The 17615-nt window shown below is 34.5% G+C and overlaps 2 protein-coding genes across 2 annotated transcripts; one reads left to right on the top strand and one right to left on the bottom strand.

Moving 5' to 3' along the window:
* LOC18609535 (ribose-phosphate pyrophosphokinase 4) lies at positions 7338 to 11314 on the top strand. Its single transcript, XM_007044692.2, has 7 exons — positions 7338 to 7857; positions 7938 to 8253; positions 8357 to 8452; positions 8876 to 8944; positions 9989 to 10117; positions 10313 to 10412; positions 10961 to 11314. The coding sequence occupies exons 1-7, from the start codon at positions 7487 to 7489 to the stop codon at positions 11092 to 11094; spliced, it is 1215 nt and encodes a 404-aa protein (XP_007044754.2). The 5' UTR covers positions 7338 to 7486; the 3' UTR covers positions 11095 to 11314.
* On the bottom strand, positions 11550 to 16471 carry LOC18609534 (anthranilate phosphoribosyltransferase). Its single transcript, XM_007044691.2, has 10 exons — positions 15730 to 16471; positions 14937 to 15419; positions 14667 to 14824; positions 14322 to 14405; positions 14171 to 14223; positions 13358 to 13439; positions 13008 to 13115; positions 12637 to 12760; positions 12412 to 12497; positions 11550 to 12033 (listed from the first exon to the last, which is right to left on the bottom strand). Exons 1-10 carry the CDS (start codon positions 16103 to 16105, stop codon positions 11812 to 11814), a joined length of 1776 nt encoding a protein of 591 aa, XP_007044753.1. The 5' UTR covers positions 16106 to 16471; the 3' UTR covers positions 11550 to 11811.

The raw sequence follows: 17615 nt of genomic DNA, 5'->3' as shown, positions 1-17615 counted from the left end.
GTATTATGGGCTCTAGGGATTCCATTGGTTGAATTATTGAGTTGAGGAAATTAATGTGTGACATACGACACATTAAATTTGAACAATAATTTTGGGCCAAATATTTTTTCGAATAATCATTCTATTTTATGATTACTTAGTAGGTTGTGTAGAAAAAAGTTTTGCAAACAGTTATTTATACGCAGTGGAAAATTTATAATTTTTTTTATTAACAAGATCAATAAGAGTTGCTTAATATAGATAATCCTAACTAGTTAGTAGAAGATGTTTGTACCTTTGAGCTTTTGATGTTTAAATCAAGAAGTTAAGACAACAAGATATTAAAATCTTTTTTTCACAAAGCTTAGGTTGTTGCAAATTTTAAATTGCTCAATTGTTGATTCGCATCGACTCCAAATAGAATAACACCAATGATAATTTTGGGTTCACTTGTGCTGCTAAGTGTAGTGCTAACTAGGGGAGGTACTCGCTAACAACTCACTTCCCAGGAGAACCAAAACCAACCAACAAGGGAGTGGAGGAAGACAAATCGCCGAATTCCAAGGAAAAGAAGAGAAACCAATTCTCAGAATTAGGGAACTTTTGCTGAATTCTGTTTTCACTCTTTCAAGGTTTCGACCTTTCAAGCAGTGCACAAGTACCTATTGTTGCAGCATAAGAGCAATTGTATAATCTTTATGCTCCTTACAAAATTGTTTTTGACAAAATTGAGCTTATTCAATTAAGTGTTTGAAATTTATATTTTTGTTCAATCAAGTCCAATTTAATCTTCAATTTTACATTTTTACATTGAAATCCTTTGGTATGTATGACCTATTAAATTCTTCGTATGGTGGTAGTAAATATGAAGTATAATCCTAATCCAATTAGAATTAGATGAATTAAAAAATTTGCACTTATCATCAACTCTTTTATTGATTAGTTTCATATTTATAAGTCAAAATTGACATGTATCATGATTATCGAAATATTAAAAATGTGAGCTCATGACACAATATCTACTCTATGTTTGTCTTTTATCATCTTAATTAGTTCTTAAAACTTGCTCTTAACTCTTTAATAAAACTCAAAAAACTCATTTTCCAAATTTTCATTCTACCTTGGCTGGGATTTCTTGAGTTACATGTTAAGAAACAATGGGATATCATATTAAATCACTTGAGGTGGTTAATGCTACATCCAACATTCTACCTTGGCTAGGATTTCCTTGAGTTACATGTTAAGAAACAATCGGATATCTCTCTTAAATCACTTAGGATGATGCATCCTTCATTTAATAAAATTTGAAAAACTCATTTTTCAAATCTTCATTCTATACCTTGATTAGTATTTTTTGAGTTAAGACACGTTAAAAAACGACAGGATATCTCTCTTAAACCACTTAAGGTGGTTTATGCTATAGCCGACGTATACCCCATTGTACATCCTTTGTTAAGATACGTAAGGTAATATCAAAGTATAACAATTCTTATACAAGATAATTTGATTACTTCAAGTCTAAAAATCATTTACATAACTCACATATGAGAATATTTCCTATAGATACTTGAGTAAGATACCAATTGAAATTCTCATGGTAGGTTATATTCAATAAACTTGTTCTTGCAGCAAGTATGTATACATTTTTTAAAATATTCTAATACTCCGATCTATAAAATCGATTATTTACTTCACAAATAATAAAAATAACATATGCTAGTCTCTCGACATATATCAATATTCGATTTTGATAAAGAGTCAGATTGAAAACTGTTTACGTGTGATGTTTAAATGCGTTAAAGATTTCATAATTAAAACACATTATAATTCTTATATAAAATATAATCATTCTAAGACTTTATCTTATAAGTAATAAATATACGAAAATATGTAAAATCAAGGATAAAAAAACTATTTATTATTGTAATGGGTAAAATCAAAGTCAATATTAATTTTCTATAAAACGTGTCGATTGACTTGTGTGAAGCACATATATGTCAACTCTATCAAATCGTTCTTTTAAAATTTGAAAATTTGTTAATATACTTTTTTAGCTGTTGCCACTGTTGATTATACCTTGAGTCGTTGGCCCAATAGATAAGATTGAAAGTGTAACCATCCACCCCCTAATTCTCCCCAAAACTTAACTGAAAAATGGTCCAATTGTCCAAACCTAATGGCTCTCGATTTGGCTTCAATCAAATCCATGCCGCGGTTCCATTTTCAATGAAAAATACTATTCCAGCGACATCTTATTAATTCCTCTAATTTTCATTAAATTATAAAAATACAAAGTAACTCTAATAAAGCTTTCAATCAAAGAAAATAAATAGCAGCCTTAGTTTTAGCCAATCTGTCTCTCTCCGGTAGGTTTCGGTCTATAATATGGTTGTAAAACGTTCTGTGTCTGTCCATACCAACCCACAGAAACCCATTTGATCATCTGCGCGAGCCCAATGTTTATTAACAATTACCTTGACTCGCATGATTGGGACACAACTCCAAGTCAGCGTCTGCTTCCATGATGTGCAAACTTCCCGCTATAAAAACTCATTGTTGCCATTTTCCAGCTTGGAGCTTGGCATTAATGTCAACTCTTTGCAGCAGCAACTTGTTCAGCAGAAAATTCAGGCATTTTGTGCGTGAAAATCAACTATGCCTCTATGGCCAATGCCCAGCTTCATGCATGTCCTTGTAATTTTCTTCCTGTTATTGTTTGACATTCCATTGAGCTCTGCCGCACATTTTCATGGTAAGTAAAAAGGCTAACTTTAGAAACATTAATTAGAACCGTCTCTAATTACTATTATCCATTTGTGATTGTCGTTCCTTCCAGCAGGTTCCAAAGCTGTGAAGAAAATATCAGCACGGGCTTCCAGTTGCGAGGGAAGATTGATCAGAAAGCTACTTCCCAGCTGCAAATTTGAAACGGCATCGGTGAGGAGAGGTAATTTGTTTCGAAGCCTAAGAGCAACCTGACATAAATAAGTAATTTTAATATTTAATATTTAGTATTTAGTATTTAAGATTTTCTTTTTATTTTATTTTATTTGGACTACATGTAAATATGAGTTAAGAATTTACTTTTCATGTACTCCAAAAAAATCTAGGGTAGCATATTTTTATTTTAATTTACTTTACTTTTAATCTAAATTTAGGTTAAGTAGGATTACACTATTATAAATAGTACCTTTAGACTTAGTTATTAGATAATTTTTTTTGAATCATATTATATTTTTTCTTAAATTTTGAGTGTAAGTTTTTGCATTTAAAACTTGGTTATCAATTTTAAAAGCTCTGTCGAGTACTAGCTTTTATTTTCATGCTAACTCGCATGTCAGTTGGTATCAAAGTAGGAAAAACTCGCCTAATCTAATGGCAGATGACCCAATTATGATGGGCGGTGGTTCTCATAGCGAAGATCATGGAACTGAGACCTTGTAATCTACAGTGCAAGATCAAAGGGGTGGCATTGAGAGCTTCGGAGCAACGAATAGATCTCAGATTCTAGCGTTTGGAACAATACTTTGAAAAAATTGTAGATCGATTTGATGCTTTAGGCATAAATGCTAACAGAAATCGGGATGACGAAAGGCCACGTACCAGAGATGATGTAGCTCATGGACAGCCTATCGGTAGACCTGTTCCTGTAAATGGGCGTAGTAAAAATGTCTACATGAAAGATTCAGATGAAAAAGATTATTATTTTGCACAACTTGTGAGATACGTTGGACATGGAAGGAATGATTATGGTGATTGAGATACCAAAGATTTTAGATTAAAGGTGGATATTCCTTGCTTTAATAGGAATTTAAATATTGAAAATTTTTTGGATTGGATTATAGAAATAGACAGATTTTTTGAATATATAGAGATTCCAAAAGGAAAAAAGGTGAGACTTGTCGCTTGCAGATTAAAAGGTAGAGCTTAATGCAGGAATGTTATCAACAATTAAAGGTTAGCTGAACCAACAATTCAATATGAAGGATTTAGGAGAAGCTAGCTATGTTTCGGGGATCAAATTTATGAGGGATCGTAAGAACAAGCAAATAACATTATTTTAAGCATCCTACATAGACAAGATTTTGGCCAAGTTTGCTATGCAAGATTCCAAGAAGGGTTTTATGCCTTCTAGACATGGAATCAAACTTTCTAAGAAAATGTCACCTAAAACTCTAGAGGAAGTTGAAAACATGAGACAGATTCCATATGCATTTGTCGTTGGAAATCTCATGTATGCTATGTTGTGCACTAGGCTAGATATTTGCTATGCAATTGGATTGGTTAGCATATTTCAATCAACACAGGCATGGAGCATTGGACTACAATCAAGTGCATTTTTAAATATCTTTGTAGAACGAAAAATTACATGCTTGTATATTCTGGAAGTGACCTTGTAGCAACATGGTACACTAATTTAGATTTTCAGTCTGATGTTGATTATAGGAAATTGACATCAGGATCTGTATTCACCATTTGAAGAAGAGCCATAGTTTGGAGGAGTGTAAAGTAGTCTTGTATTGCAGATTTTCATATGGAGGCAGAGTATGTTGCGCCTTATGAAGCAGCAAAGGAAGCTACATGGCTTCGTACGTTCCTTATGGACCTTGAAGGAATTCCAAATGCGGACAAGCTTATTACACTCTATTGTGATAACAGTGGTGCAATGGATAACTCAAAAGAACCGCAGAATCATAAAGCAGCAAAACATATTGAAAGGAACTATCATCTCATTCGAGATATCATATAACGTGGAAAAGTACTTGTGAAGAAAATTTCAAAAGAGCAGAACCCCGCCGATCTATTCGCAAAGACTTTAACATAAAAGAGTTTCGATGATCATTTAGAAGGTCTTGGAATGAGAGATATGTCATACTTGCTTAAGGGCAAGTGAGAGATTGTTAGGAATTTTGAGAATATGGTGCCTTTGAAAGTAAGTATATTTTCATGCTTAATTTCATTAAATTTGTAATGAAAGTACATTTTGATAATAAGAAGAAGGGTTTATTTTAAATAAGCATTCATTATCTAGTTATTAAGATACCGTGATTCTATTGAGATATTAAAATACATTTGTATGAAGAGTCATACATAAGAGACATGTGTTTTAATTGAATCTAAAAATTGTTCACAACCATATAATAAAGTTGGTCACTTTATTGTGTTAAGGCTATAGTGTTCAGATTACTTCCAACAAAATGAATGTGATTCACTTCAAGGGAATAATGAGTCTCAAATCATCGAAATAGTTAACTTCGAGTAATAACACTATTACATGAACTAGAATCATGTGATAATCAAATTTAAGTTTAACTGTTGCTTAAATCTTGATCTTACACCTATGCATTTGCTTACAGTAGGATTGAAATCCTGATAGATATAGGATTCATATTTAATCTCCTTATAATCTTTGATTTACTATGAGTATGATCATCATAAAGTGTTGATCTAGACTCTGTATTTTGGAATTATAATCAAGATGTACATTTGGGAATATATATCCAAATAACGGAGTTTATAGTATTAATATTGCTTCTAGTAATTTCAAGAAAATTAGTGAGTAATTTGGGCCTAGTGGATTGATGAATTAGTTACTCATCACACCTGGACACTCAAAATATTATATCTAGAGTATTGAATTACTAATTGGATGAAATTTGAGACTAGAAGGCAAAATTGACATAAAAGGTAAAACAGTAATTTCACTTTTTATCATTGAATGGTTATGAGGGTTTACAATATAAAGTTTGCAATTGGACAACTAATAATTAATATCAAGTATTGAATTATTTTTTATAATTATAATTAATCCAAGAGTACAATCATGAATCTATGGTGGAGTGATTTTGTGGTTAATAAACTTGAATTATTTTTAATGAAATTAAAAATAATTCTAAGTTTATTGGAGTTTGAAATATCTATATAAAAGTAGAGGGTGAGATAATTAACCTTTAAGTCCAAAAGTTTTATAAGCTCTAAGTAGTACGATATCTATACCAATTACCCTATAAGAGTATTCCTTGAATTTTAATATTACCAATGTATAGAAAAAACATGTCGCCTATTTTACTCCAAAAATAAATGTATTTTGTCATAAGATTTGAAAAATGTCACATAATCATGTTATCATACCACACCAGAATGTTACATTATCACTCATTGTAATATATCGGAACGCCACATCAATGCAATGTAATAAAAAATGATAAGTGATATTTTGACTAAGTCAACTATTAATTATAAAAACTTATTTGACTCAAAATAAAAGTACAAAAATTTATTTAATCTAAATTAAAATACAAGATTTGATTGAATGTAATAAAAAAATAAGAACTTATTTGAATTTTCTTAAAAAGTTTAGGAATCCTTTTGAACATTTATACCATGTATTTTTATAAAGATAGGATAATACTTGGATCATCTTGAGATTAATTATTACAACAAATAATAGTTGGGGCAAACTATTTAAATGGATAAACAATCTGCTTATTTCTTTTTTTTTTTAGAAAAAACAAAGAGATAAAAACAATGACATCAAAAAATAAACACTATTAAATTTTAAGAACAAAATTTTCTATATCTCTATTTAGAATTATTTAAACTGTTTAGCATTTTTTTATAATCGCATAATGCTTTAAAAAGTCATTGAATTATTAAAAAAAGTTTAAATAAATTTTTATTTTTTATTGAGTTCAATCAAAGTTTTTACATTTTTATTTTGGATCAAATAAGTACTTATAACTAACTTAACTGTTATTAATTAAAACATCACTTATTATTTTTATACTTATATGGTATTGACATGACATTGAGGTGGATTATGAAAAATATTACATAATCATATCATCATATTACATTAACATGTTAGGTCACTATTCATCATAACATGTGATTAGCATGTCATATCATCATCATGTTTTATACAGTGGCATGTGATGTTTTAACTAATAACAGTTAATTAATTATTAGTCATAAAAATATATTTAGTTTAAAATATAAATATAAATACTTAATTGAACATAATAAAAAAATAAAAATTTATTTAAATTTTTTTTATTATAATTTATATTTAAACTATAACTATAACGTTATTAGCACCGAATTTATACAGATGCATACGTCAATTATTTCTGTTAAAATATACAACAATTATTGGAATCTGTTTCATCACGTACCAAACTTTCTTTCATAGAGAATTAACTCAGCAAAACCACTGCTTACGTAATTTAGTCGAGGCGTGAAGCGTTTGGCTACTAAAATCACAGTAGAACACGCGCGAAAAACGTGCCATTTTAATCGCATGGGGTATTTATGGAAATCCAAAAAACTCCTACCGAACCGAATCAACAGTCAACTCATCCTCCCCCGTATTCTTTAAACCGACAGAAACCAACCCCAACGCCAGCAGCTAGAACCTCAAAACAAATGCTACTACGAGTCAGTACAAAGAAAGAGGAAAATTAGAGTCCCCCTCCTCAAGAACCCACCTAACAGTGTGATAGCCGCTATGGCGGCCACGTCGCCACCACTCCCTTCCTCTTTCCAAAACCGAAAAAAGATCTTCTCCAACTTCACTTCTTCTAAACCATTTTCGATTTTGTCAAGCGACAAGAAATGCAGTCGTTTTCGGTGTCAGATTAAGAGCTTTGAAAATCAACCTCCGAATTGGAGCGTCGAGTTCCTCTCCGGAACCGAACCGATCCATTTGATCCAAAATTCTCCTTCTTCTTCGATGTCAATGGCCGCCGCTTCGGCCTCCGATTCCGCCGTTAAAACCGTCAAAAAAGTCTGCCTTTTTTTCTGCGCCGAGACCAAGGCGCTCGCCGAGAGAATTGCTGCTGAGTCAGACGCCATTGAGATCCGCAGCATCACCTGGCGGTAACCTTATCATTAAATTTCCACTGAATGTTAACATTTTAGAGAAATGGTTGCTAAGTTGAATTATATATTTATTTTAGGACATTTGAAGATGGATTTCCTAACTTATTTATACCAAATGCACACGGAATTCGGGGGCAACATGTAGCCTTCTTAGCCTCATTTAGTTCGCCGGGAGTGATTTTCGAGCAGTTATCTGTTATCTATGCATTGCCAAAACTGTTCATTTCCTCCTTCACGCTAGTTCTCCCGTTTTTCCCTACCGGAACCTCTGAGAGAATGGAGGACGAGGGAGATGTCGCGACGGCTTTTACTCTCGCTAGGATATTGTCGAATATACCGACTTCTAGAGGAGGGCCTACTAGCTTAGTGACATTTGATATCCATGCTTTGCAGGTTCTGTTTTTGATATACTAATGTTTTATTCTGTCTGTTTAGAAGCTATGTTTCTGATCATTTCTTTGAAAAAAGTTTTGACTTGTTTTTCGTGTTTTCTCAGGAGAGATTCTACTTTGGTGATAATATATTGCCTTGCTTTGAGAGTGGGATACCTTTGCTTAAGAATAGGCTTCAACAGCTCCCTGACTCTGACAATGTAAGGTTATACCCTGTATTGTTGGGTGTATGTTTTTTTTTTTTCCAAGGCAAGTGATAGTTATTGTTTGTGCTTCTGTTTGTGAGATTTGTTATAGGTTAATTGGATAATGTTGTGATGAAACCTTAAATATAGAATTCTCAAGGATGGCGAGACAGTATATGTTATGGCTCTCTTGTGTACGATTTCTATGCTTTTGAAGTTCTCAAGTTGAGAAGGGTTTGTCTTTTTATTTTTTCCCCCTTCAGTTATTAAGTCTTACACTCATTTTTAAGTTGAACCAAAATCAACTTTCATAGAGATTTTGTTCTTCATTAAATTTATTTGGATTATGTTACTGGTCACGCTATATGTTGGAAAGAGTATTTTCTTAAAACTGTTTTAAATTTCTAATATTCTGCTATAATTTTGTTCATTTTTCAGATATCCATTGCTTTTCCTGATGATGGTGCTTGGAAAAGATTTCATAAGCAGCTGCAACATTTTCCAACGGTATATAAGATCTGCATAACAAACAAGGATGATGTACCTCATTTGAAGTTGTGTTTACCACACATTTATTCATCCATCAAGTCACTAGCCTACTAGTGTCAGATCTTATTGTTTGTTCACACTATTGAATCATTGTACATTTTTAAAACTTTTTATACTTCATTTTACCTATAAAGCATTGATCGTGAATAAGCTGAAAGTTTGTGATCCAGATTGAAAATGACTAATTGATTTGGCCCCCTCAGCAGCACATTAAGTAACAACGTACTCACATTTAGGAAAATCATGCTGGAGAGGAAGAAAAAAGCTGGAAGAGTCTTTTTAATACATTGAAACCTATGCAGGCAGGCATCTTAGGGCAAGCATTTGACCTTGTCAAAGAGGAGATTGTCTCTTGGGTTCATGTTTTCTTGGAATGTGTCTTATCAAATCTAGTTTTTCACAAGAGTGCTGTGTTTTCAGCTTTAGTATCAGGCTAGGGGCAAATGTAAGGTCTAAATAATTTGTTTGAGAGACGCAAGATTCTAGCATTATATGTTTCTGGTCTGCCATTTTAATGATGTGGTTATAAGTGCGTAAGATTGAATGTTATGGTTCAGTTTTCGGTGCTGTGTTGTTTTCTGTGGCATCTAGTTTGTAACTAATCTTGGAATACAAACAGCATGCTATTGCAGGTAGTATTCCATTACCATTTGTTCTCTGATGCTCTTACTTGTTTCTGTAGACTTAAATAAAATGGATGGACATTATCTGGAAGTAACCTTTCAATTGATGGGAAAAGAAGGATCCTATATAAGTGCCATCACATCTGTGGGGGGATTACCAGAGAATACGTTTTCTTCTTCTTTTTTATAGATGTGACCTAACGTTTTCTTCTTCTTTTTTATAGATGTGACCTAGGTCTTCCTTCTTCTGCACTAGAGTTGTATCTAATGATTGTTCAGCTTTATCTTGTAAAACTCTGCATACATCTCTCATTCTTACTGCTCAAAAACTTGTTTATTGCATATGGATGTTGGCATAACCTTTTCAAACTGATAACAGATTGTTTGTAATAAAGTTCGGATAGGGGACCAACGAATTGTACGTATTAAAGAGGGAGAAGCTGCAGGACGCCATGTTGTGATTGTTGATGATTTGGTTCAATCAGGTGGCACTCTGATTGAATGCCAGGTGTGTAACTCCTAACTAGGATTTCCTCTTCACTCAGTCTTTTTAAGTTCATATACCCACATCCAACCATGGTTAAATCCACATCTCTGCAAGAGGCAAAAGGAAAAGAAATAGGCAACAGAAATCTCTTTCTTGTTAATGGATTGTAAAGTCTGCAATTCCTATTTAACTTCTCATCATGTCCATGTCTTTCAGAGAGTATTAGCGGCCAATGGAGCAGCAAAAATAAGTGCCTATGTGACGCATGGAATTTTCCCCAACAGGTCATGGCAACGCTTTGAATGTGATAATGGAGGTATTGCATGCACTTATACAGTAGCATTTTGGAAGACTCATTCCTACAAAAAAAATTTTTTAATAAAAGGAGAAAAGAACAGCATTGCTTTGTGGTGATGACTTACTTTTTCAAATATAATTAACTGAATATCATACTAGATACTCTTTACTGAGTTTAGAATATTATAGTTGATGTCATTGAGATGATTTTCAGGATCTGTAAACTAAAGGAGAACTTGAACCCTAAATATCTTCAGAGGTATAGAGTTTAGAGAATGAATTTTCATCTTAAAAGAAGAAAAAGAAAGAGAGAGAATGAATTTCCATAAACAAAAATAACTCAAACTTTAATTGTTACTTATGTTAATGTGAAAATCCTAGTATCTCCTTGAATTACCATTTAGCAGACATTATTCATGACATAGTCACAGCATTTAGATGCTGAATATTTATATTATCAAGTGGGTCACAAGAGAGACGAAGAAATTTTGCTCTCACTGCGGTTGCAGATTTCTGCAGTTCCTGTTTAGTTTCATCAGCTACTGCCTGATGTTTCAATTTATGTAGGGCATCCTGAGAATGGGCTGACCTACTTCTGGATCACTGATTCATGCCCTCAGACAGTGAAAGCGGTGATGAGCAAACCTCCATTTGAAATTCTTAGCCTTGCCGGTTCCATTGCAGCTGCTCTTCAGATATGAGAACACTTCAAGTCACTAACAAATCATTCTTTACATAAATTGAGTGAATTCAAGCCAGTTGTCTTTGGGAAAATAATGGGATGAGAATCTCTTTCGGCAGCAGAAATAATCTAGCTAGGTTGTTTTAGCAATTTCTGCGTTGATTGATGGAATGACTAGTGTTCATCTAGACTTTTTATGAATAATTATAGGAGTCTGGGAGAGGTAACCATTGCACTTACGACGTAAATGTAGCTCGATCATCTAATCTTTTTAAGTGGAGAGCAAAGCAGCGGCAGGTTGTGTTTGGAAAATGACACGTTACTCATTATTATGATCCACCCATTTTAAATTATGCAACTGCGGCTTCTAGGAACTAAAAGTAGTAGTATTACAAATATAATCCACTAAATACAGGATTTTGAATCTGTATTATACTGATATTCCACAAAAATTCACAAATCCACATCCCCCGATTAAAGAAAAACAGTAAGGCATTTACTTCTTAAGAACCAAAATCCACAGACTAATACAACAAGAAATAATCAATGACATTGGCTTTTGAGCTAATTTTACACACTAAAAAACTTTAATGCTATTAAAAACGAAAACCCAAAATAGAAAATCTGTAAGATTCCCCTTTCTATCCTTTCCTCTTTTAACAACTTTTATTAATTTTACAACACTGATCTACAAGAATTGAAATGAAGCGAGCACTGCTTCACTGTTCATACTGATTCATTTTCCCTTGTGCGACATCTTTATGTAATGTAGGAGCCTCCTAAGAGCCTTACCACTGTCCATGGCTTCTCTGGCTCTATCAAGAGCTAAGGATACATCTTCTGCACCATCACATCCTAGTAAATGGTCCACAATTCCAGCATTTAAAACAATTCTATCATATGCTGGCCCTTTTTGGCCATGCAGAGCTGCCAGACCCAACTCTATATTCTTTGATACCTGGTATTGCAGCAAAGACATTCAAATGACCCTGGGTTTTCTAAAATCACAAACAGAAGAGACAAAGGGCAAGAGGAGTTTCTTCTGCCCCTTACTGGGGGTGGCCGGTTGGAAGGGGAGAAGAAGAGGGGGGAGGGGGGGGGGGGGGTGGGCGATTTTTGTTATCCATAAATCCGGATTTATAACTTGTTAGGGTGTCAGTTGGAAGTATAAACAATGTTATTCAACATTCCACTTGCAACCTTATTAACAAATAAAGCTGTAAGCTAATAGGCAAGGAATTTGAAGCATCCTGCAAGTGCATCACTCAGTTGACATAAAACAACTAGAAAGGCAGAGAATGATCAAGATAATAGCGAAGGATTTTCAAAATTTTACCGATCTATCAGTTCTTGGAGTATCAGTTGGTTCAAAGCCATAGTCCATAGCATTAACCTCAAGCCTGAAACTCTGACGTGATACGCCTGCAATATTATGATATTGGATGCATCAATTCTGCTAATAATCTTAGTTCCATAAATATCCACAGAACTTTAGAATACACCAAAAAGAGGATTTTATAACTTTTAAATTGGATTAGAGAAGACACAGCTTAATACCAACCATCCACTTCACAAGCTGATTCCATGCCTACTGAACGAAAACCTGAACAATAGTTCACAGGAAGTCTTTCTGATGTGTTTACCGATCGTAACCTAGTTGTCATTGAGAGGGCACCTTCTTCACCCTTAAATAAGAAAAGTCTCAAAATTAAGTGTTTTGTTCAGATTACTTTTAACTTTTCTGAGTTTAAATTAAATTAAAAATCTTGAATATCATAGAAGGTAAATCCTATGTTATTTATTTCTCCTTGACCGAAACATTTTCATATTTAACCTACATTATAAAGGTGAAGTTGTCAACAAAGCCAAAGCCAAGTAGTTGGAAAAGGCTTTGTTTGTTTTGTTGTTGTTTCATAAACGTAAAGTTCTAACCTTCACTACCAAACCAGAATGTACACCTCTTCTTTTCATAAGCATTAGCAAGGGCTCCTCATAGCCTTCATGATAAAATCCAGTAACAATTGATTCTCTCCCCTTTGCCTGTTAGAGAAACAACATCCTTCGTAAAATAAGCACACCAGTCTATTTTAGGACATTTTAACCAGCATAAAAAGATGTAGCACAGAACACGATTTCTTAGGACAAGATGCCATGCAAACTTTTAGCCAGATTAAGCATCCTTTGAGAGAACAACATATATACACATCCATACCATATCATACATAATATGTACAATACATTAAACTAACGCAGCTAACATTACAATCCATCTATATGCTTACCCTAATAAATTGCTGAACCTTTTCAGTTGTTGCCAGTGGTGGGCGTTTCTTTATTTGTTCCCTCAATCCAATCAACGAATATCTGTGAAAACCATAAAAGATTCTTACCTGCTTCATTTTATTTATAGGAAAAACATAACCAGCTACACCTATGAACCCATGATACACTAGAATATCAAATCAAGACCAACCCTCTCACTGAAAACCCAAAATATTAGAGTTTCCAATTCGATAATGTTATGTTTTACCAAATGAAAACCAACTTTCACCAAATAGACCATTAATTAATACAGTACTTAATTAAGTATATAATTACATCTAAAATTTGGAGAACAAAGGAAGAAAAATGTGGAATTATGGCCCAACTATCAACCTTAATGAGATCATTGTCTTAGGTGCTCAAGAACTCGATTTCAACCAGAGTAAGATCATATATAGGACTTTATTCAAAGAAGCCACAATAGTGTAACATAAAAGGTACCAAGTTTCTAAACACACTATACATCATAAAACATAAAAGGAGAAGATACTATCTGAAACAAGATTCATTTGGCAGTTGAAAACATGGACTCAAAAAATTTTGGTTAGAATTACAGACTAGTTTTTAGACCCATTTTCAGGAGAAACGCTTTGTTTGAACTTGAAATGGGATTCAAATGTTAAATGTATGTATAATAAACTCTTATCCATTTTCTTTTTCTCTTCAACTTTTTATTCTTCATTTTTTTATTGAAATGGGGAACAAAAAATGTCTTTCCGCACAAAAATGTAAAAGAAAAAAAACTGCATTAGATGTTCAGTCAGATTCCATACAGAGATGGGCGAGCTTCACGTTGACTCACGTAGGCAAAACCAACCTCTTCATCCTGAAATAACATTTTTGAAAGGTTCAACAAGGAAAGAGAAAAAGGAAGGAGGGAGGGAGGGTGGGAGAATAGAGAGAGAGGAGCAAGTGTGAGCCAACCTCAATAAGTTCTTTTGCTTGATGCAAGGATAAGTTAGTGTTTGCTCCCATAAACTTCAGCATTTGTTCTTCAGTTACACCCCCCTGAAAAAAGAATGGCTTCCTTATGATTGATGAAATATTAGGAGCAATGAGTGTGCATAATAACTGATGTTACAAGAATTGGCACTTTAATATTTTGAAACTCAGAACAATTGTATAGCAGCAAAAGGATGCTTTACTTTCAAATGAACTTGTCCTTAGAGGATGACCTACAGTAGTTTCAACATCAACACCTACTTATATATTTTCCAGGATTAATCATAATAAATAAAATGATTCACATGCCACAAAAGTACTGCTGACCTTTGGTGGCATCCATTCCACACCATGAAGCAAGGAAGATTCACCGTAACAAGATCTAACAGCAGCAACAAACAATGTGCTCCTAAAATAACGTGTGTTTCCATCATAAGGTTCACCATAATGGGTCAATGATCTAACGTCAGCAACTGGAGGAATACCTGTTGTTCGCTTAATAGATTAACCAGAAGATAGTATATTTCATTTGGTTGATATTACTCAACCACTTACACCATTCTAAAAAAAGGTTAAAAAATATTTTAAATCAAATACCAAGTTCATCATCAAATGCAAGGCAGTACGCTTTAAGTTCACGGTCTGTTTCCCTGTTCATACGTTGGCCAATTAAGAATGCTGAAAGCAATGATTCACTTACTCCAGTGGATTTTCCATCTTCCAATTTCAATGGAAGAACATCTCTCAGAACACCTTGGACTTCCTCGTATCCAAGGTGGCCTCCTGCCAAAATTTCTCTAAGTGCACCAACCAATCTCATTTCACTTGTGCCATTCCCAACAAACTGAGGCCCTATTGAACTTCCTGATCCCATTATGGACCCTTCAGGATCAGCAATGAAGATCATATCAGCTGGTAGTGCGCGTGCTAGAAGGGGCCAAAATATGTTCATTGCACGGCTTTCCCCTTCACTCCATTGAGTCGCTTCAGGAAAGGCATTTGCACGGATTGTCATTCCAGCAAAGAATGCTCCAAGTTGTGCTTTTGAGACTTGTTCTTCATCTTTTAGTTCTCCCCTCACTGTCAACATATGCAAAGATACCGAACTGACTTCAGCCATAGAAAATAATTTCTTTGTAATTACGATCTTTAACAGAGACTCCAAATCATGGCACGTCAAATTTGACCAAACTCTATCTACTTGAAAACTTCCAAGTTCCAATATATCACTTTCTGGCAAATCAACCTTACTCACGACATTAATTAAACTTGATAATGTGTATTAACTTTAAGAAGCTTTAATTTCCGAGAGAATAATATAAAAATTATAAGTTATACCTTTCACAAAAATTATAGTTATAAGAGAGAAATGGACTAACGAACATTTCACCTGATCTTAAAATGGTGTCCAAAACCTTAAAAGCCTGTTCCTCGGAGAGCGGTCTGGTCTGCGTGGGCCCAGTGCAAACCCTAGCTTGAGCTTCCAGCACGGTCTGATTTGGCTTCGGCAACTTCGAGTTCCGATACGTGGAAGAAATCGCCGGGTTTCTAATATCGGACTCTTTAAGCCCTAACTGCTCCATAGTTGCCGAGTCCAACGCAGCTCTCGTAGCGGTCAAACGCGATTTTCGTCCGATCAAACGGTGGCCGCCATCTCTCGCAGAGAAATGAAGCGAGGTTCGAGTTCGGGATGGATTGGGATTGCGAGAGTTGGTGTTGATTGACGAGAAAGAAAGAGAAGGTTCTGGAGTAAGCAGAGCTCGCATTTTGATTTTTTGGTTAACTTCTTGGCCGTTGCTGATTTCTGTGAGCAAATGGTAAAAGCAATGGTTCGAAAAGCGTTGGTTGCCAGTTGCGGACGCTACAATGAAGCCTTTTGAAGGGAATTAAAAAAAACCAAAAGACAATTAAACAATATACAACTTCTAGGAGAAAGAAAGAAAAGTAGTTGTCCGTTGAGGACCAGGCCCATGCTGATGAGGACGAATTCGATAGGCATTCTACAGGGCATGGGTATAGACGTTGAAAGAACAGAAAAGAAAGAAAAGGGTTGTCAATGGGTTTAGCGCATGGGTATTAGAATTGGAGTAAAAAGTTTGATTTTGTTGGGTTAGAGATTTGAAACCCCGTGTGAAGATGAAAGCACTCTAAGCTCTTACTTACTTTGTTTTTCTTTTTTTTTTTTTTTGTTAAAAAAAGGACAATTTTATTGTCCAATTAGACGTTGAAAGAAATACCCATTACATCATTTGCCAACACATGTCGTAATGTAGAAGGTGGGTTATTATAGCTTACAAGATGTTCTTCAATGGAAAAACCCTTATTGGCCGTATGATCAGCGGTAATATTGCCCTCCCTGTAGACATGCCGAATTTGTACCACCCATTGTCTCTTCACCAATATGTCAATAGCCTGAATCAAGTCATAATTAACGCATGGATGATGCAATGAGGAAGATATTGCTTGACCAAGAAGTTTACTATCCACTTGGAGATCAATCTTTCTAAAACCTGCCCCCCATGCAAATTGAAGTCCTCTATATACACCTTAAAGTTCTGCACGATAAGCAGCGCATTTCTACAGTCTCGTGGCACAACCACCACGCCATTGTACAGTCCAATCCCTCAGGACTCCCCTTGCCGTTGCCGGACTAGTAGAAACGTGAATGGCACCCTCAGTATTTAAAGAAATCCAATCTACTGGCGATGCTTTCCAAGCTATAAGAATTTCTTCCTTGGTAGTCAAAGTAATACGACCATTACCAAAGTTTGACAATTCAACAGTGTGAATATCTGACAGTAGACTGCATATCTGTAACAATTTTCTTGCAGTACTATAAGAGGTATTCTCAAATGCAAATGCATTTCAACATTTTCAGAGTAACCAACAAGTTTTCCAAAAACCACTGCCCATGGGACTCCATTATTCTTAGTCTTGGATGTATTCAAATTAACAGAAGCCAATCTAAATTAGATTGATTAAAGAATGAATCAACCATCCTTGGAGGTAAAACTCTAGTCCAAACGACACTGGCCACAAGACAATCTCGAAGGATATGAGGATTGATTCCTCTTCCAAGCAACACTGTTGACAATTCGGATCATTAGACAAATGTCTTCAATATCTCTCCTTATTGGTCAATATTCGACCAGGTAAGCATTGTAATAAAAACATTCTGATTCTCTCTGGTCCTTGCCATTTCCATGCCAGGTGCCACACGCTCGAATTATTGCTCAAGTAAAATCGTTCCAATTCACATAAATGATCATAAGCTGA

This window comes from Theobroma cacao, chromosome 2 (assembly GCF_000208745.1).
Source record: "Theobroma cacao cultivar B97-61/B2 chromosome 2, Criollo_cocoa_genome_V2, whole genome shotgun sequence".
Classification (NCBI taxonomy): Eukaryota; Viridiplantae; Streptophyta; class Magnoliopsida; order Malvales; family Malvaceae; genus Theobroma; species Theobroma cacao.
This window is presented reverse-complemented; position numbering and strand designations above follow the sequence as displayed.

Bases quoted from the DNA above. Each gene is read 5' to 3' on its own strand.
- LOC18609534 (XM_007044691.2), bottom strand. From the start codon at position 16,105: ATGCGAGCTCTGCTTACTCCAGAACCTTCTCTTTCTTTCTCGTCAATC. The intron at 14,825-14,936 runs GTATTTGATTTA...AGCGAACAACAG, and splicing joins TGCATTTGATGATGAACTTG to GTATTCCTCCAGTTGCTGAC. The intron at 14,224-14,321 runs GTTGGCTCACAC...ATGTTATTTCAG, and splicing joins AAGCAAAAGAACTTATTGAG to GATGAAGAGGTTGGTTTTGC.
- LOC18609535 (XM_007044692.2), top strand. From the start codon at position 7,487: ATGGCGGCCACGTCGCCACCACTCCCTTCCTCTTTCCAAAACCGAAAA. The intron at 7,858-7,937 runs GTAACCTTATCA...TATTTATTTTAG, and splicing joins ATCCGCAGCATCACCTGGCG to GACATTTGAAGATGGATTTC. The intron at 8,254-8,356 runs GTTCTGTTTTTG...GTGTTTTCTCAG, and splicing joins TTGATATCCATGCTTTGCAG to GAGAGATTCTACTTTGGTGA.